The following is a 21,592-nucleotide window of genomic DNA, read 5'->3' as shown; positions in this document are numbered from 1 at the left end:
ATTGTTTACTGTGAAAAGCCACCAACTGAAGATAATTAAAAGACATTACATAATTGTGGAAGGTGAAAAGCAGACATGAATAGACATGATTAAAAGAAAAGTGTATTCAATTAATATATTGTTTGTGTTAATAAAAAAACTGTTCAAAATAAGTGGGGGTTTTTTTTGTTTTTTTTAAGAAATTAATATTTTTACTCTGCAAGGATGCATTAAATTGAAATCAAAAACAGTAAAGGCATTTATAATGTTACAAAAGATTTCAAATTAATTCTGTTCTTTTGAACTTTGAGCAGCACAACTGTTTTCAAATCAGCAGATTAGAAATTATTTCTCAATGATAATGTGATGCTGAAGACTGGAGTAATGGCTGCTGAAAATTCAGTTTTACCATCACAAGAATAAATTACATGTTAAAATATATTAAACTAGAAAACAGTTTAAGTATAAAAAAAAATGTATTTACCCTAAACCATTGAACAGTAGTGTAGATTGATCCAAACATTTGATAACATTAACTGAACTAAAAAGCTTTCACATATTTAATCTGCCCTCACCTGTTTCTCAGATCCATCCAGTCTGCTGCGGTCTTTCTGAAAGTCAGCAAAGGCATCCTTAACCAACCGGTCCAAATCCACAGCCTCCTGAAACTCCAACTCTGGGTTTCTTTCCAGCACAATTGACACCACCATCAACAGCTGCGTTCAGGTCATCAAAGACACAAACACAGGGTCATACAGCAGACAAATATGTCAGATTGCAAATTCAAGTGTTGTAAAATATGTTAAGGCTGCGGCAGGGACAAATTGTGCCTCACCTCCACAATGATCTGCCTGTACTCGGGCAAAACAATGTTTTTCAATGTGTCTTCCACCAACAGAGAAAAATTCATTTCATACATGGTCATATCTGACAGAGTAGGTTGCTGCAAAAAAAAAAAGAGATTGAGGTGGTCATCTCAAAATGCCGATATTCTGAATACATTTAAAACAATCCTTTAATGATGCAGCTATTTATCCAGACCTAATGGTCCTCAACAATACCATGCTTAAGATTTAAAAAAAAAAAAAAAAAATGTTTAAATGATTTACCTGAGGGAGATGTTTTCCACCAACCGTGATGCCATTACATGTTCTCTCCAGGATTTGCCAAACGCAGTCATAGAAGCCGAGAGGGGTGCGGTTGAGGGAGCCATCGATCTGACGTCTATTGAGCCATGATCTATGGAAGCATGGAAGACTAAAATTAATTCTCAAAACTGTTGCAATGGAGACATCCTTGAACGCTAGCTCTGGAGCATGATTCTTTTGGGAAAAAATTACGGAGTTGACATTCAACGTGAAGTCATGATATTTTTGTGGTTTTCAAGTCATTTTTAAATTATATTAAATATAAAATAGTGTTTAATTTTTCTAATAATGTATAAATACTAAATATGTGACCTGACAGCATTGCTTTTGTGGATTGATAGTCAACACTTCTAGCAGAGTAATGGTTTAGGGAACATAAGATTCAGGGAACATAAGGCTGAGGGAACACATAACACTGGATAAAACATATCTATACATAATACAGTTTGTTTGTATTCTAATCATATATGTTATAACAATTTACCCTGATCATCCAATTTAAAAAGTTTAAACCCCCTGTCTCTTAATGCATTGTGTGGCCTTCTTGAGCATCAGTACAGGTTTTCATCTTTTGTAATAGTAATGCATGAGTCCCTCAGTTGTCCTCAGTGTTAAAAGATGGATTTCAAAATCATACAATGTTGGAAAGGGTTCAAATATGCAGATGATGTTGGAAAACCAAAGAATGTGCAGGAACTGGAGGATTTTTTTGAAGAACAGCAGGCAGTTGAACTGCTCAGGACAAACAAGGGGCTCATGAACAACTATCACAAATTATAAAAACAGTCGTGGATCATCCAGGAAACGACACAGTATTAAGATTCATGGGTACGTATACTTTTGAATGGGGTCATTTTTTATAAATTCAGTTATTATTTTGTCTTGTGGAGTATATGTAAACATCTGTTATATGAAATTGCTTATTCAGGACAGTACTAAATAAAAAATAACATGCAATTTTCATGATCCCTCTTATTTTGTTTCAATTATTAACCTTTTGCACATTCTGTAAGGGGTATGTAAACTTATGAGCACAACTGTATATATACACTTACCGGCCACTTTATTAGGTACACCTGTTCAATTGCTTGGTAACACAAATTGCTAATCAGCCAATAACATGGCAGCAACTCATGTGGTGAAGACGACTTGCTGAAGTTCAAACCGAGCATCAGAATGGGGAAGAAAGGGGATTTAAGTGACTTTGAACTTGGAATGGTTGTTGGTGCCAGACGGGCTGGTCTGAGTATTTCAGAAACTGCTGATCTACTGAGATTTTCACGAACAACAATCTCTAGGGTTTACAGAGAATGTTCAGAAAAAGAGAAAACATCCAGTGAGCGGCAGTTTTGTGGACGAAAATGCCTTGTTGATGTCAGAGGTCAGAGGAGAATGGGCAGACTGGTTAGAGATGATAGAAAGGCAACAGGTAACTCAAACACTCGTTACAACCAAGGTATGCAGAATACCATCTTTGAACCTACAACACGTCGAACACTGAAGCAGATGGGCTACAGCAGCAGAAGACCACACCGGGTGACACTCCTGTCAGCTAAGAACAGGAAACGGAGGCTACAATTCGCACAGGCTCACCAAAGTTGGACAAGAGAAGATTGGAAAAACGTTGCCTGGTCTGATGAGTCTCGATTTCTGCTGCGAAATTCAGATGGTAGGGTCAGAATTTGGCGTAAAGAATATGAAAGCATGGATCAATCCTGCCTTGTCTCAACGGTTCAGGCTGGTGGTGGTGGTGGTGTAATGGTGTGGGGGATATTTTCTTGGGACACTTTGGGCCCCTTAGTACCAATTGAGCATCGTTTAAACGCCACACCCTACCTGAGTATTGTTGCTGACCAAGTCCATCCCTTTATGACTACATATCTACACTATCTTCTGATGGCTACTTCCAGCAGGATAATGCACCATGTCACAAGGCTCAAATCATCGCAGACTGGTTTCTTGAACATGACAATGAGTTCACTTTACTCAAATGGCCTCCACAGTCACCAGATCTCAATCCAATAGAGCACCTTTGGGATGTGGTGGAACAGGAGATTCGCATCATGGACGTGCAGCCGACAAATCTGCAGCAACCACGTGATGTCAATACAGACCAAAATCTCTGAGGAATGTTTCCAACACCTTGTTGAATCTATGCCACGAAGAATTAAGGCAGTTCTGAAGGCAAAAGGGGGTCCAACCCGGTACTAGCAAGGTGTACCTAATAAAGTGGCCAGTGAGTATAGATAGATAGATATAGATAGATCTATAAAGAAAGAAGAATATTTATTTTATCTTACTGACTCCAAATTTTTCCAACTGTAGCCTGACAGTGAGAATGTGTTACAACTGCATTATCAGAAGACTATATTATTATTTGATAACTAACCTCAGCTGCCCAATTGAAAACTAGGAATAATCAAATGATGATAAACTGTATGCTACTGTTGCAATTGGACACAGCAGATAATTCAGTCTTGGCAGGTATCTACACTAACACACAGATGGTGGGCATCCTGCACCTGCCAGTCTGTTGAGGTTGGAGGACATCCAGCAGGAGCTGTTTGACATCACTAGGGGACATCTGGTAGATGTCCTGAGGTGTCATGTCCCCAGCACGAATCTTCAACTCATGTTTCATGGCTTGAACAATCCATCTGAATGAAAAATAGGCACGACAAATAAAGACCCATGTAAAGATAACCCATGTAAATAATTGACAGAAATGATCTGTGCAGAATAGATATGATTATTTAATGATTTGAGCATGCTTCATTATTTAGGTTAATGCTGTGAAACTCTTTATCTCAGAGGAGACGTGAAAGTGTACCCCACACGGATCTTCAGCATGCCACTGAACAGCTCTGGGTTGTTGGAGATGATCCAGCCAATGTGGATGACGAGCTCCTGCTGCAGCACGGCCTCTCGCTCGCCGTGGGGGCTGCACTTGCTGTATATGATGTCTTTAATGACCCCTGGAGACAGGGGGTTAGAGATCACGATCTCCTCATGCCCAAACAGGCCGAGAGTCACCTGGTAAAACAGAACTGTCGTCAGTCTGCATCATGATGAATGATTTCTCAGAGATGTATTTTTGTTTGTTTCTTTTTCTCTGAATGGGTTTTAATGTACTCAAACCAGGATAATTCATTTTAAAATGTTAAAATGAATAAATCCAACCTGATCTCATGGGAAAATCTAACCGTTTTGTAAGGGGGTGATTTTGTATGAATTTGTACAATGAGATTAGGGAAAGGTGCTATTTTTTTTTTAGAGAGAACGTAACATGAAGGTTCACCACTAAATCAAACCACAAGAGGGGTGAAGGCAAGTCGTATGAAAGCATACGAATGGGATCATACAAAATTCATATAAAATAGCCACCAATTGGCAAAAACATAAAATAGTTAGAATTGCCATGAGAGTGTTTTGTGTAAATCTCAAAAATCACAAAACTCCAGTACAACTATTAATTTCAAGAAAAACTCCCATTATGTGAAGGAAACTAAGTAAATGCTGCTTTATACATAACTTTGGTTTATTACAATTGTGTTGGTTTTGTTGTTTTCAATCAAATTTGCTTATATTATCTGCATTTCAATGCAAATAAAAAATACCACTGTATTAGACATCAAGTGGCATTTACAGTATACAGTGGGGGAATTTTAATGGTAGGTTTATTTGAACAGTGAGAGGCAGAATGACAACAAAAAAAATCCAGAAAATGCATTTCAAAAAAGTTATAAATTGATTTGCATTTTAGTGAGCCAAATAAGTATTTGATCCCCTATCAATCAGCAAGATCTCTGGCTCCCAGGTGTCTTTTATACAGGTAAGGAGCTGAGATTAGGAGCACTCTCATAAAGGGAGTGCTCCTAATCTCAGCTTGTTAGCTGTATAAAATACACCTGTCCACAGAAGCAATCAATCAACCAGATTCCAAACTCTCCACCATGGCCAAGACCAAAGAGCTGTCCAAGCATGTCACGGACAAGATTGTAGACCTACACAAGGCTGGAATGGGCTACAAGACCATCGCCAAGCAGCTTGGTGAGAAGATGACAACAGTTGGTGCGAAGATGACAACAGTTTATTTGATTGTGCGATTATTAGCAAATGGAAGAAACACAAAATAACTGTCATTCTCCCTCAGATTGGGGCTCCATGCCAGATCTCACCTCGTGGAGTTTCATGATCATGAGAACAGAGAGGAATCAGCCCAGAACTACACGGGAGGATCTTGTCAATGATCTCAAGGCAGCTGGGACCATAGTAACCAAGAAAACAATTGTTAACACACTACACGTGAAGGACTGAAATCCTGCAGCGCCCACAAGGTCCCCCTGCTCAAGAAATGAATGATTCAGAGGAGAACTGGGTGAAAGTGTTGCGGTCAAATGAGACCAAAATCGAGTTCTTTGGCATCAACTCAACTCGCCGTGTTTGGAGGAGGAATGCTGCCTATGACCCCAAGAACACCATCCCCACCGTCAAACATGGAGCTGGAAACATTATGCTTTGGGGGTGTTTTTCTGCTAAGGGGACAGGACAACTGCACCGCATCAAATGGACGATGGACGGGGCCATGTACCGTCAGGGCCAGGGCATTGAAAATGGGTCATAGAGGGGTATTCCAGCATGACAATGACCCAAAACACACGGCCAAGGCAACAAAGGAGTGGCTCAAGAAGAAGCAAGCCTAGCCAGTCTCCAGACCTTAGTCCCATAGAAAATCTGTGGAGGGAGCTGAAGGTTCGAGTTGCCAAACGTCAGCCTCGAAACCTTAAAGACTTGGAGAGGATCTGCAAAGAGGAGTGGGACAAAATCCCTCCTGAGATGTGTGCAAACCTGGTGACCAACTACAAGAAAAGTCTGACCTCTGTGATTGCCAACAAGGGTTTTGCCACCAAGTACTAAGTCACGTTTTGCGAAGGGGTCAAATATTTATTAAAATGCGAATCAATTTAGAACTTTTTTTGAAATGTGTTTTTCTGGATTTTTTTGTTGTTATTCTGTCTCTCACGGTTCAAATAAACCTACCATTAAAATTATAGACTGATCATTTCTTTGTCAGTGGACAAACATACAAAATCAGCAGGGGATCAAAAAAAAATTCCCCCTCTGTATAAGAAAGATAGTAGAAATCAAGGTTTGTTGGCCTTTATAAGATCAATTCTTTTAAAAGCTATTTGGGTACTTGACTGTGATTGTCAAATGTTAGTGGAAAGATGTCACCACGAGACCAGGTGTTACCTGAAAAAAATGTGACAAACCCAGAAAAGCGACGTTATATCTTGGAAAACATCTAGAATGGTTTGTTAGCACATGCCACTTGGTCTTTGGTTATACTTTGGTTATATTTTATTTATGTAATGAAATGCATATATTTTTAAGTGTGGATTAAGTATGTGATGGTTTGCTTTGTATAATCTGCTGTTGTATCTCCTTACAGTTCCCAGCGGACATCAATAATGCTCTGCTATGGCAATTTACCCAAATACACATTAAGTAGGGAGCACACAGAAAAGGGCTTAGCTTCTTTAAATTAAATAATGCTAAGACTCTATAATTCTACATGCAGGTCAGCTCAGACTGCTATTGTATGCAAGGAATGACCCATTTTCAAAGCAAAACGTACCCATTTATCTTACCCACAACATTAGGCCCCTAGGATGCAATTTATATGCAGATTCACTGCTAGTGCGCTACTCTGATGAATCATTTCACAACCACCAGGGGCTCAAGAGGCCTATGTTGGGACACTATGGCAGTTCATTAAACAAACCCTCCACACCACATGTAATGTTTGTCTCAACACAAAGCAAATAAAAGGTAAATGTACAATGGCGTTAAATGTAATGCACGAACAATGGGATGGTTGCAGGAGTTCTGGGTAAAAGCGATTTCGCTGCAGAACGAGTGGTTAAGCTTCAAATGAAAGGGCAGCAGGTTAGCTTTGGCAGTGGTGACTAATGCAATTAGATATTATCATGTTGCATAATAGGAAGAGGAGTCCATCATGACTGAAACATACATTTGATGTGAATTTAAGGCAAATTTTAACCTAAAGTCAGTGAACGTTAAAAAGTTTGTGGGAAATCCCAGATTGAAATGTATATTTTTGACTTCAGATGTTAATTATTTAGGCCCCTGTTCCTGTTTTCCACTTACCTGCTTGCCATGCACTAAAACGCTAGTAATGCTCGGTGCAAGGCTGTCCACTAGTTTAGTTAAGAGACTGGCAGCAAGACGCACAATGGACCTGGTGAACACAACAGAGTACAACAGAGATATTCTCACTCATTCAATGGAGCCAAACATAAATGGGGCAACACTATAGCCTATTACAAAATATAGTTTATTCCTAAAATATACACTACTATCCAAAACTTTGGGGTCAGTAAGATTATTTTAATTAAACTGATACTTTTATTCTGCAAGGACACATTCAATTGATCAAATGTGACAGCAAATACATTTATAATGTTAAAATTTGTAATGTTTAAAATGTATCAGTTTCAACAAAAATATTAAGCAGCGACGATTTGCAACATAAGAAATGTTTCTTGAGCACCAAATCAGCATATTAGAATGATTCCTGAAGGACCATGTGACACTGAAGACTTTAGTAATGCCTGCAAAAATTCAGCTTTGTGATCACAGGAATAAATTACATTTTAAAATATATAAAAATAACAATTAATGCCGTTACTGTATTTTTTTTTATCAAATAATGCAGACTTGGAGAGAGTCATCTTAACGACCCTAAAGTTTTGAACTCAACTGTAAGACTTGCTGCCTCATAAGCAATGACAAATCATGTAGCTGGAGGTCAAAAGTAATTCATTTCACATATACTGTATCACCAAAAAGGCTTGTTACAAGAACTTCTTGAACCACGCCAAACTTCTTTGAACTATTGATTTTTTTTTTATCTAATTGTAATGCAGCATGATGCTCATTAGAATAAATGAGATGTTATATATTCCAAGATTTTGACCCCCTGTAGCATTTAAATCCTCATTAATATTTCAAGCTGGGCCCTCTGGGATGAAAACGATCAGGAGAGCTCAGCATCTCAAAGTGACAGAGTGGCACTGGGCATTCAGACCCTGCTGTTGTTGCTCCTGGACTACACTTTATAATACAATGTTATACTTTCTACACTTTTGTAATTTACATGACCATTAATTTATTCATTTATCTAGCAAGCGCTTTCATCCAACATCATTTTACAGTGTATTCAGGGTACATGTTTTATAAGTAGGTTCACTCCCTGCAAATTGAATCCATGACTTTGGCGTAATTTGAGCTATAAATTTAATGTTCACCAATTTCATGTTTGGATGATGGATTCCTGAGGAATTAAGATCAATAGGTGTAATGGACAGGTTATACTGTCCGACATAATGGGGTTTAGCTCACAAACAAACTGCAAATGAGACACTGTTACAGTGATAACCCCAGCTATGAGACATCAATTTGTGTTATGAAGGATACAAAATAGCTTGTCTCCCAAAAAATTACCATATGTGCAAAATAACAATTATAAAAGGAAAAGACAAACAAATAATGAGCTGCATGGTTTCTCTGTGCATGATCACAACAGCTTGAGTGAGCGGATGTAAAGAAAAACAGCAAAGGATGAGATTGCGTGCTCATGAGTTAACACATCCGTTGGCACAGAGTCAACAGTTACACCACACATGCAGAGGTTGTGTGCCCCAATGGCCAATTACCTGCTTGCCATGGACCAACATAGTGGTTATATGGGGAGCTATAGAACCGGCAAACTTCTGGATAACGGCCGCAGCACTACGCACCGCCAGCCTACATGAGGTTTGCGAGTTTAAAAATATATATGCGCATAGTTTGTTCAGTTGTATTTAACATTGACATATACAAAGAAGAGGTATAAACAAAAGTAGCCATAAATATATCAAGAGTATCTTACTTTTACCCCACAAACGAGGAAATAAGTGCAACTCTAAATGTTTCTGGAGAGTGTGTTGAAAAGAAGAAACTCTTACCAAAGCTTCCTGCTGCCAGCTCCTCTGTAGATTCTCTCCAAGTCATCTTTAAGATTCTCTGAACATGAAGGAGGGTTAAGAATGGCGTGTTAACCATAAAAACACATATTTTCAGACAACATCCCTGGAGAATTTAGGCCCAAAGACATGTGGAGGCTCCAGATTGCAACATAAAATCACATATAAGCATATATTTAATCGCTCCACGCTTGTTCAATAGGTCCGTTTAAGTGTGAACTGTCTTGAGCTATGAGATGAACATGGGAATTAAGACCGTGACAAGGGTGTGAGCTAGCATTGCCAACCCACTTGCTTAGCCATGAAGGCACTAAATGGATTACAGCTGTGGACATTTCATTCAGATGAGCTTTAAAAGCAGCCATGCGGTAAGACGTGTCCTGTGGCTCCTTAAAAAGCTTATCATTTTAATATTGCTGAAATACTTCAGCCTTACACACTTAGTCATTAAAATGCTAGGAAAAACTGCCATTGAAATCAAGAGAAATCACATACCGTTTCTATTGAAGAAGTCAGGGCCTTCTTTTTTGAGGAGAATACTGGCCAGCTGGGCTTGACTGGCAAGACAGTCACAGTCCTGATAACAGAATAGGAGTTATATAAGAGCACCTATATGAAACTCATAATCACACATGAGCAGGATAGTGAGGCTCACATTGAATTTTTGTAGAATCTCAAATGTGGATTTATGGAGCCATTCTTCAATGTTGATCTCGGGCTGCTGCTCCAGGTCAGAGGCATTTGGCGTGCTGGTTTGACGCTTCACTTTCGAGTGCTTGGGCATTTCCAGCTCCTCAAAGCTCTTAAACTCTGGGATCCTACAGAAAGCACATAAAGAAAGGTATTGAGGCAATAGGAAATGGAAGATAAATCTGAGGCATGCATTAGAAAGGGTCATTTCTTTCTATTGCCTCAATAAGTGAACAATATTGAACATAAAGGTGGAGAGGAAAATAAATGGTGTGAATGGAGCTTAATACTTACTCAGCTTCATTGACACGAAGGAAATCCAATTGTTCCACCACAGCGCCTGATATCAGGGTCTATAGAGTTTCCACAAAGAATGTTACATTAGACCGAAGGGAATACACAGGCATTCAGACAAGACATGCAATGATACATGTAATATGTCCTAAATTACTGTTAATCAACACACTAAGCAACCACAGTACCGTAAAAGAGCATTTGCCCCTGTTGTGATATTCTCTATTATGCTTTCTATGGCTATATAAAATGAAATATTTCACAAAGGGAACCTAGTAGAGACATAGAATGCATATGTATCATAATGAATAAAAAAATAGATAATACAGACTTCAATCCTGTTAAAAAGTTATTTGATTTATCTTTGTCAAGGTCAAGGCTTTTGGCAGAATCTCTGTCAAGGTCTTGTCTCTATCAAAGTCTAGAAGTCTGGACTTTGAGTAGGACTCTACAAAACCTTTATTTTATTTCTTTTCAGTCATTCAGATATGATCTTAATCACTGTTCTGCTGCATCATTAAATTACACTTGAAGTCAGCACGAAATGTAAAGTCACCCCATCTGTTTTCTAAATGTCATCAATGACACTCTAATCAAATGTTATTGAAATTACTGTGAAATAGAGAAAGAAATGTGACCTTGTAATTTACGTCACAATCAGTGTCCTGGTTGAAACACTTCTCTCTGGTGATGTATGCCAGAATTCTCCAATAATTTAATCAGAAATCGGGTCTGAATGCAAGCTCACATTCACAACAGCCCCAAGTCTGCAATGCTTTAACTGATGTGATACCTGATATCTTTTGAAACTTCTGTATGAGGTGCTATTGCCCTTGGAGAAATTTTGACGGGTTGACCAGCTCTGTGAACATTTACCACAACTCAGGGTCTAATGGCTCACATTGTGTTCAATGGAGTCCATGAACCTTAGAAATGACTTTGTAACTCTTTCAAAAAATATATAACAGCACAACTGTTCTCAACACTGATTTTGGTTTATTGAGCACCAAAACAGCATATCAGAATGATTTCTGAAGGATCATGTGACACTGAAGACTGCAGTAATGTCTGCTAAAAAAAAAATTCAGCTTTTCCAAAACAGGAATAAATGGCATTTTAAAATTTAAAGATTTCTAAAAAAGATTCCTTTCAAAACACATTAAAAAATAATAACCAACCAAAAATCTTTGAATGGTAGTGTACTGTATACACCAACTCAACAGGAATGGTTGTAGTAAAGTCTGCTCGTGTTATTCTTATTATTGTGTAAAATGCATTTAAAAATACTTATGTAAAATGTATTTTTATTATTCCAAGCAATTACCTAACACAAAACCAGTCTTAAGTGTCAATTTTTCGAAATTGAGATTTATACATCATCTGAAAGCTGAATAAATAATCTTTCCATTGATGCATGGTTTGTTATGATCGGACAATATTTGGCCGAGATACAACTATTTGAAAAGCTCGATCTGAGGGTGCAAAAAAATCTAAATATTGAGAAAATCGCCTTTAAAGTTGTCCAAATGAAGTTCTTAGCCATGCATATTACTAATCAAAAAATATTTTTTTGATATATTTACGGTAAGAAATTTAAAAAATATCTTCACGGAACATGATTTTACTTAATATCCTAATGTTTTTTGGCATAAAAGAAAAAATTATCATTTTGACCCATACAATGTATTTTTGGCTAGTGCTACAAATATACCCCAAATATATTAAGACTGCTTTTGTGGTCCAGGGTCACATTTTATAATATATAATCCTATTTATTATTTGATTATTTAAATCTCCTGTTTAAAAATAGGAAAATAGACGTGCTATAGTTGTATAATTATACGCGATACATATCTGTTTATAATACATATTTTAAAATTGTATTGCATACCTGCTGCTGTCATAATAAAGAACCTTTTCGAATGTTTATGTGCTTGTCTTCTTTTTCTGCTCCCAGTCGCTGTGGTTGAACAGTCATGAAGTATTGTTCTTTTACTTTCCAGCATTTCAGAAATAAACATGTATGCAGATTACACCGAAGTACAACGTTACCTTACGGTGTTCGGGAGTGCTCAAAAAGGGTTTAAACACTGAATATTGAACCGATTTCTTCTCGTAAACTCGGACGGCAATGGATTCGGACGGCAATTAAATTACCACACGACCTTGGTGTTCGTCAAAAAACAGTAGGTAATTCGGCCGGGGATTTTTTTTACGGGGGTGGTGAGAGAAAAACACTGACATCCTGGATTTGAACGGCATTAAAATCACCAACGTCCCCCTGAGAAACAATTTTTAACTGACTTTGTTTCAAGGCTAAAGGGGCAATATGAATACATATAAATTTGTGATATATTGTATGATATATGTCAGTGGTCGGCAACAGGATTATTTTGATAGCGGCTGGTTCTTGTCATGACAGCAACAGTTACTCACAATCAGAGTAGGCTATGTGAACAGAGCGCAGAGCGATGTGATTTTGAATGGACCGAGGAGCGGATTTTTTTAAAAGTCGGAGCGTCGTGGTTTTCACTCGCTCCAAGAGCGCTCCACCACCATCACCATCAAGTACAATTCATGCCAACGACCCGTAATATAACTGCATATTTAGCAAGAATTCACATGTTAATATTTAGCTAGCTTGATGGAGAAGGATCACTCAAATCAGAAAGAATGTGACTATATGATGACGGCAATGGACATGAGCGGTAAGTTATAGTTCTCAAGGAATTTGTTCGTTCCTTCTAGTCTAGATACTGAATATTTTCAGCTGAAAGCATGCTTTAAACAAGTACTACAACACTTGTTCACACGCAGACGCTCTCTCAATATTCAAACAAATGTAATCTTACAGTGCTACTTTATCTGTACCCGATTTCGAAAGAGCAGAAATCTGTAAGAAACGAATCGATCCGTAGGTAAAATAACTGGCGTAGTTAAACGTAGTTATTTTCATCATAAACAATATTTGCACTGCAAAAAGCAGCTATTATAATGCTGACTAATAACCATGTTATTAGTCATGTGGACGTGGTAGGAAAAAAGGTTGCACACTAGTGTTCCAATAAGTCACTTTGAAACTCTCCTGTTATTTTATTTTTTAATATACGTGATGAACAGAACTGTGATATTTCAAACATACTGAAATACTTTAGACGCGGAGCGGTGTTTCTGATATCGGAGGGGAAATTGTTGACGCTCCACTCCGCTCATATACTCTGCCGGACACCGCCACACAAATATGCCTTTTTGTCTATGACTGTCCTCCTACAGGATTTAACACAGAGTAACAGCTCACTACCAGTTACAAAAGACACTGTAACAGTCTGTCACAGTCAATTCTAGTTGCATTTTTCATCAATTAATTTCTTAAATTATCCTTTGACTATGTTCTGGCCCGCCATCTAGTGGCAAATATTTTTTTTTTGGCCCGATGCCAAATTTACTTGCCGATCCCTGATATATGTGACGTGTATTTAAATAATAATTTCAAAACCATGCTTTGTGATTTCCCTTGTCTAATTTTATTTAAAGCATGAAACTATTCAGAGAACCATAAGTTAATTTTTATAATAATACTTTCTCATGTAGGAAAAGGTGGGGAAAAGCTGCTTTTGAAAGACTTTCACATATAATAAAATAATTTTTAAAAAGAGCAGCACACCTGAAGTCTGTCCACGTGAACTTTGACTCCTCCAATGTTTCCCTTCTTAAAAGACGCCAGCATTTCCAGGATGGGGTTGAAGCGGCTTCCCCTAGCAAGCAAGAGCCGACATTACTGAACCTCTCATAAACTAAACCAGGATCTGGCTGATGAGAGAGACTCTTACTTAATGTTGTCCTCTCTGATCAGGGCAAGGAAGAGAGGTCGGCCTGGCATCTTCCAGTACTGCTTAATAAACTGCAAGGCATTCTGCAAAACACATGTAAACACAAATGCGTTAATACAGTGCAGACAGCAGAAGAAACACTCTGTAACTCTGAGGGCTGACACTGATGATTTATGGGGAACGTTTCTGTCCATTGCCCATTTTCTGCCCTAAATTTGATTCTTTCTTTATATAGAAAAATAGACAAAGCATGGAACATGAAGTGAGCCCTTTTCTTACATCGTCTGAGGAACCAGTGAGGTGTGATACCACCTAACTCACCTTAATATCATCTATCAAAAGCATTACATCCTGGGACAAGTAGAAGTCGCTAAGATCAAAGACAATTGGATAGCAGACCACAGTCTTTCCAAGGATTCGAAAAATCTGAGGGGGAGAGAAATGACCCATTGCGTTACCTGCAACTATATGGATGACTGGTAGATCTAGACATACACTTTACCTCAGACAGCATATGAAACATAACATTCATTCTGCATTGACAGACATATGAACATCCCCCTAACTGTCTATGTATTTCTGCGAGAAGCTGAATACTGCCCACCACTGTCATACAGTACTTAATATAATCAATTCCCCTTTCCCAAATGTCATCATGCTTAAAAACAATGCAGGCAGTGAGGCTCAGCAGGTTTTGTAACAGAACAACAGACTTTTTTGTGTTTAGTTAAAGGGGTGGTTCAAACAAAATGAAAAATCTGTAATCGTTTACCCTCACGCCAAATCCATTTGACTTTCTTTTGTGGAATGATTTTTTTTTTTTTTAAGTATTATCTATTTTTAATCCAATATTTTAAAGACTCTTAGACAAGTCATTGTGGCAATGGCTGTAAAGCTACAACAACAACAAAACACACAAAAGCACTTCAGTGCTATTTTCCAAGTCTTCGAAAGCCATATGGTGAGATGCAGATACAGATACAATTTTTTTATTACTCTTCTCTGTCAGCAAAATAACTCAAGAACTGCTGCAACTATATAATTTGCAAACAAATAAGTCAAGATACTGTTTGAAAAGCAAACCATCCCTTATGAAAATTAACCATGGTTTTATTGTAGTAAAAGTGTAGCAACAGTGGTTTTTTTTTGCCGTCATGATAACCATTTGTATAACCACCGTTTTACCATAAATACCATGGTTAGTGCAGCAAAATCATGGTTAATCTGTTGTAATATATGGTATAACTATAGTAATCACTTTTTTTGGTTTTATATAAAACCATGGTTAATTTTCATAAGGGATCAGTCAATACCAATACCAACGTCTGTTCCTCATACATAGACAATGTATGGTTTACAGTGCAAATAAAGGTGCACACAATGTATTTTTTTTCTTAGAGTAGGACTAATATTTATTATCATAGCCATAGTGTTACTCTGAGCATTTTTTTAATATGAGGTTCAAGCACAAAGAACTGTAATGAGCAGGAGTTGAAGTAAATGAGAAAATGTTTGTCAGGAGAGCACACAGAACATTGTTTACCTTGCAAGTGCCAATGCAGCCAACAGGCCTCTCTGGTCTCCCACTCAAACCAAGCTTCTTATTGATGGCAAGAAAGCGGTATGCCTGGAAAAATAAAGTCACACTCAATAACAACTAGAATGCCTGCCCGTTATGTGTGCAAAGGCATTATCTGAGCCATTATAGTACAGGTACCATGTGGCTTAATTAATACCGTGTGTTTTGTTCAGTAGTTGATTCTGAAAGCCTGGTTACTTCCCTGGAGAAAAGGTCAACAAAACAGTCATGACAGGATGAGTGCAGGCTTTTGTTGGTTTTGTTGGGTGGTGTGCTTTTTATGGCATGGCAATGTTGAGTGAAATACCACCAGATAAAACTATAATCACATGGGGATCACCTGTTACTGTGAATATTAATATCCCCTCATACCTGCAACAACACAGTGTGTGCCACAGAAGTATCAGCATGAGGCAGACAAGCCAGTTTACTTTCCAGTTTTAAGTTGGTCCAATACCGCTGTGATATTTTTCACAATGTCTTAGTGCCATTAATTAAGACAAAGAGATCTGAGAAATTAAGCCATTATTTGAGCATAACCATTTTACAACAGCTCCTCCTGACCTCAAGAAAGCTGCTCTCTCTCTAAGCATCACTAATTAATCATTTATCATTCAGCTGATATTTTCATCTACCACAACTTGCAGTACACTTATTAGAGTCTTTGGTCCCTTGGGTCAACTTGGTGTTAAGTGGCTTACTCAAGGATACAATGGCGATACTTCATAGTTCTTTTAAGTTTCAAGCCCAGATACTAAATAAGCAGATTCAAACATTTTCAGAAGAATTTGTAAAACTGTGCTTTGCAAAAGCTCACCATGATGCTAGTGTGCTAGGTAGTTTCTCACTGGCCTAAGTCTAATAAGAATTACCCTATTTTGTATACATTTTATTTATTTGTGTGTGTGTGTGTGTGTGCGTGTTGTAGATCCATGTTGATCCATGCAGACACACTACTGTTCAAAGGTTCAAAAATACAGTAAAAACAGTAATATTGTAAAACATTATTACAACTTAAAAAATCTTTACAAAATAACTGTAAACACAATTTTAAAATATAATTTTTCCTATGATGGCAAAGCCGAATTTTCAGCAGCTGTTAATATTCAGTGTCACATGATCCTTCTAATATGCTGATTCGGTGCTCAAGAAACATTTCTGATTATTACTATTAGTTTAAAATGATTGTGCTGCTAAATGAAGTACGGAAAGTGTGAACATGCCCCCCCCCCCATTATAAATATCTTTATTGCCATCTTTGATAAATTTAAATGTGTTCTCGCTGAAAAACAAAACAAAACAATTAAAAAAAAAAAAGACTGGTCTTACTGACCCCAAACATTTGAACAGTTGTGTAATTGGTCCACATTGGCTGAGAGTTTTAGAGACTTTCATTCGCTTTTTTAAATCAAACACATAAACCAGTCTGACGGTGGCACCTGAGAACAACAGGACACACGACTTGCCAACAGATACGATACCAGGGCAAAACACTGAACAGTAAAGCAGTAATTTGCATGATTTAATCATGCCACGTTGCATGATGGGAATAGTAGTCTTGCCACCCTATTTCACCAACGTCCACCCACTTGGAGATTTATAGCCTCTACACTGCTCAGGTTCACCCTTCTATCTAAATTGATGAGATTTTTAGGCCATTTTATTGTCTTCCAAGTCCAAGTCTGATTGCTTAAAGTAATAGTACATGTCTCCTGAAGCGTAGCGACATAAAAGGCTAATAACAAAGCCCTCACCTTGCGTACCTTGCAATAATAACGCTTTGTGACGCTTGCCTCAGTAAGGATAAAGTCAGAGTGTGCTGACATCTTTACGACATTAGATGGAGCTCTATTTCTCTCTGACCTCCTGAAGTCTGACATTCTCAGAATAACACTCCAGTACAAAAGTGTGCTGCACAACACGACGAACAGAAAAGAAAAAAATAACAGAACAAGCAGAATAAGCCCCTGCTGAGGAGAATCCAGCTCATATCCAACTGAAACAGGAAAATAGCTGCTAATTTAGACTAAATCCAGTTGTCACAATGAACATTTTTCGAGAGAGCTTCATACTCCAGAACTCTTTTTCTCTAAGTGCGGATCTCTGTACCTTGGAAAATTTGTGTGCAGAATAGCAATGAGGGGAAGACACAACTGAGTCGAGAATGCCGTCCCTCTAATCAGGAGCTCAACATGCCTGACACGAAACCTGCAAATGTCACACATGTTAAGCCTGTAGCACAACAAGAGGGGCAGTGAAGCCAGTGTGCTGATGTTGAAACAAACCTCTTTAATACGCAGGAATAAGGACGTTCACGCTCAGCCTTGATGTTTGGATTAGAAACAGCATGTCAACCTATGAACCGCTCTCTTATCTGTGCTTCTGTTTTACATGATTATTTAAAAATATCAGGTTCTCATCGGGTGTACATCAGGGATGCACAACAAATAAATAATTGAATTACAATCACATCCAGGATTAAATAATCATGAAAAATATCGATGAGAGCATTCCATTTAGATCTGCTACCATTGTGTAAACATTTTCTGTTTACAACACATTAAGCATTGTAACCATTCACAAAATTTGTTTCAATTAGTTTATAGTTTATCTGAAACGACAAACAGTCCTAATGAGCAAGTTTACATAAGCAGCCTGATCCATGAATGCATTTCCAATCTTTTTGTCGTGGCACACGATAATGAGTGCTGAAGAAACATCATCTGACACAAAAACAAGCTTGTGTAGAACCAAAGCAAAAGGCATCGACAGTAACTTGGAAAGATTTTAGATTTGCACACTGCACTGCTCACAGCCAACATATTTTGCAAGAAAGTAATTATTATCAACATTATAATCAACAAGGTGAGAGAGTGTAAATGAGAGAGCGCAGACAGCTTAGATAATTATAATGGGAGTGTTCCCCAGAGTCCAAAAGTCTGCATGACCTGCACAGTCAAAAGATTCACTAATTGTAGCAGTGCTCTAGTATTTCTGTGTAGAATTTATTCAGAATTTGGACACATTTTGTTTTGAGTCATGAGGCCCAGTGTTAAGTTGACCATAGACTCTGGCTTGATTCACTGATTTGATTTAAATATAAAATTGATTTAATGCAGAATTAACAGAACAGATATTAGAATTTACTTAATATTACACTGCCATTTAAAAATATTTCAAATAAATACTTTTATTAATTAGCAAGGACACTTTAAACTGATCAAAAGTGACATTCACATTCATGATGTTTTAAAAAGATTTATATTTCAAATCTTATTTTCAACTTTCTATTCAAGAATCCTGAAATAAATGTATGTACGAGCACAACTAATAACACGAATAAGACATGTTATTTGAGCACTATATAAGCCTATTAGAATGATTTCTGAAGGATCATGTAACACTGAAGACTGGAGTAATGTCTGCTAACCTTTAAGTGATAGTGTAAATTAATACAAATTAATAATTTAATCATTTTATCAAAAAACATCATCATAAAATAACCAACAATCAACGTAGTGCTATTCCTCTTTTCTAAAAGAATCATTCAAGAAGAAATTCAAATGTGACATTGTGTCATTTACCATAAAGTGTGACAGCGATGAAGGTGCTGCAGCTGATCTAGAGTAGGCAGCCCTATCTAGAGAGCTCCAGCTGTCTATGATAGGTCAGCCACTGAATAAGCATCCTTACAGAGGCATACTCAGCAAATCATCACTCTCTCTAATGCACATCTGATTTATGACGACACGTTAAGACCAGGTTGGTCAGTAAATGAACACTACTACATTCTATTGATATATTGTCACAAAGAATTAATATTTTGCTAGTCTATTCACAAAGGACATTTATATATCTGAGAAAACATTAAAGTCTATTTTCAGAGTCTTTTGTCAAACTGATTTAATCAATAGTGCACTAGTGAGGTTCAATCCATGCTGTAAATCTTTAAGAGCATGCAAAAATAATTCACAGACTGACATGACTGATGTGGCAGTCGGTCCAAACTGACCAGTGGTCTAATGGAGCGACTGTCACTGAAATCGATCAGCCTGGAAGATTTGTTTTTTGGTCAGTTTGATTGATTGAACAGTCATACCTTCACCAGCTCTTTCTGGGGCCAGATCTGAATGGGCTCCACCTGCTGTGGGGTCTGAGTTTGGATTCCGTAGGTGTTGAGGAAGACCTGCAATCTGAAAGACACAAGCAAGACAGAGACTATTAAACATTAAAAACAAATCTATTAAAGGTACCATTAGTGGTATCAAAAAGGAATTGCAAAAATAACAACAAACTGGCCAACAGAAGACATCCGTTATTATTATTTTTAAATTATTATTTTAAGAATTCTGAACGCTAGTTGGTGCTCCAGTATAATCGGTCCGCCGAAACTCATCCAGTGAGAAACGTTCCGCGGTGCAAAAATAAGTGCGATTAAAATGCGTTAAAAAAATTTAACGCGTTATTTTTGTGTAATTAATTAATCTAAATTAACGCGTTAAAGTCCCGGCCCTAATATATATATATATATATATATATATATATATATATATATATATATATATATATATATATACACACATACACACACACACACACACACACACACATTTAGACCACTTAACTTAGTGATTGCGATCGAAATGTGAAAAGACGTTCAACAGCGAATGTTTTTGAACCAAATCACCTACCTTGCCTTTAATGTGGCACTATGTTTAACATCTCACTTAATATGAATCCTATTCAAGTCTTGTTCTAAATATGTACGATGTTATGATGGCACTAATGTAGCATGTTAACTGCCATAAATGAACATGACTCAAAGTTTATTTATAATCGGAAGAAACCGTGGTAATTTCCATCTTGAAGGAATGAGTATCTTACATGTGAAACAGGATATGCTAGGCTGGCAGGCTAATAAGTTAACGGTAAGCTAATGTAATGGTAGGCTAATTGGCTAGTGGTATGTCAAAAACATGCTAACACATAGCTTATGAACTATATTAAAAACGAAGAATGTGTAAATGGACCCATTTCACATATTCCAGGGCTATTCAATCCTGCTCTTGGAGGGCCACTGTCCTGCAGATTTTAGCTCCAACCCCAATTAAACACACCTGTACCAGCTAATCAAGGTCTTACTAATCATACTAGAAACGTCCAGGCAGGTGTGTTGAGACAAGTTGAAGCTAAACTCTGCAGCACAGTGGCCCTCCAGGACCGAGTTTGGACCCCCCCCTTCCATATATTGATAATGCTTTTTTTTATAATTTCATTTTTAAAAACATTTAATGTACATTTTAACACCATCCTTTGTGTTATATTACCTTGGCATTAAATTGTAGAAAATAGTGTTTTTAAAAAACATCTGAGGGAGTGATAGCGAATTTTGACATCTTTTTACCACACTATCATGTTTTTTTTTTCTTTCTTTTACTGTTGGAGCAAATGAGACTGCAAAAATGATGTTTGTTATATATTTTTATTGTTATTACTATAAAAGTGACTTATAAAATTATAAAACTTAACAACTATGACTGTAATTCTGAGAACCCTGGAAATGTGCAAATGGTCCATTTGGCTATTTTATCTTTGGTTACATCTTATGATGTAAGTTTCCGCCACTGAATAACAAAAAAATTGGGGGGGGGGGGGGGGGGGGGGGGGGCTGATATGTTCTCAGAACTGCAAGTTTATGTCTCACAATTCTGAATTTATAACTCGCAATTGCGTGTTTGTATCTCACAATTCTGTGAAAAAAGTCAGAATTGTGAGATAAAAAGTCACAATTACCTTTTTTATTCAGTGGCAGAAACGGGCTTCCATAATGATCTGAGCCATAAATTAAAAGACTTTAATTATCATATTTACATAGGCAACATACATCCTAATGCTGTTATGTAGGATTTGTAATCAAGCACTGAAGTCAAGCATCCATTAAGGTTCAAGGTAAACACAAGCTTGCATGACAAGGTGATTGTATAAATTAATTGTCTACAGGCACTTCTTATGCTCTAGGGTTCA

At 37.4% G+C, this 21,592-nt stretch overlaps 1 protein-coding gene across 5 annotated transcripts in view; it reads right to left on the bottom strand.

Moving 5' to 3' along the window:
• The window catches only part of LOC306872573 (phosphorylase b kinase regulatory subunit beta-like), a gene marked incomplete at its 5' end in the record, with an annotated part of 79,707 nt that overhangs the window by 916 nt on the left and 57,199 nt on the right, over positions 1 to 21,592 (bottom strand). For 4 of the 5 annotated variants that reach the window (XM_079421182.1, XM_079421183.1, XM_079421181.1 and 1 more), the window contains 15 exons: positions 555 to 695; positions 815 to 922; positions 1,089 to 1,218; positions 3,650 to 3,784; positions 3,958 to 4,160; positions 7,299 to 7,389; positions 9,158 to 9,215; positions 9,671 to 9,752; positions 9,831 to 9,993; positions 10,160 to 10,218; positions 13,824 to 13,914; positions 13,990 to 14,072; positions 14,311 to 14,415; positions 15,533 to 15,616; positions 19,668 to 19,761. In XM_079421182.1, coding sequence (XP_079277308.1) covers positions 555 to 695; positions 815 to 922; positions 1,089 to 1,218; positions 3,650 to 3,784; positions 3,958 to 4,160; positions 7,299 to 7,389; positions 9,158 to 9,215; positions 9,671 to 9,752; positions 9,831 to 9,993; positions 10,160 to 10,218; positions 13,824 to 13,914; positions 13,990 to 14,072; positions 14,311 to 14,415; positions 15,533 to 15,616; positions 19,668 to 19,761 — 1,627 coding nt within the window. Of the gene's footprint in view, positions 1 to 554; positions 696 to 814; positions 923 to 1,088; positions 1,219 to 3,649; positions 3,785 to 3,957; positions 4,161 to 7,298; positions 7,390 to 8,866; positions 8,958 to 9,157; positions 9,216 to 9,670; positions 9,753 to 9,830; positions 9,994 to 10,159; positions 10,219 to 13,823; positions 13,915 to 13,989; positions 14,073 to 14,310; positions 14,416 to 15,532; positions 15,617 to 19,667; positions 19,762 to 21,592 lie in introns of all 5 variants that reach the window. The other variant, XM_079421185.1, reaches the window with a different exon arrangement.

This window comes from Barbus barbus, assembly GCF_936440315.1.
Source record: "Barbus barbus genome assembly, chromosome: 1".
In the NCBI taxonomy this organism is placed as follows: Eukaryota; Metazoa; Chordata; class Actinopteri; order Cypriniformes; family Cyprinidae; genus Barbus; species Barbus barbus.
This window is presented reverse-complemented; position numbering and strand designations above follow the sequence as displayed.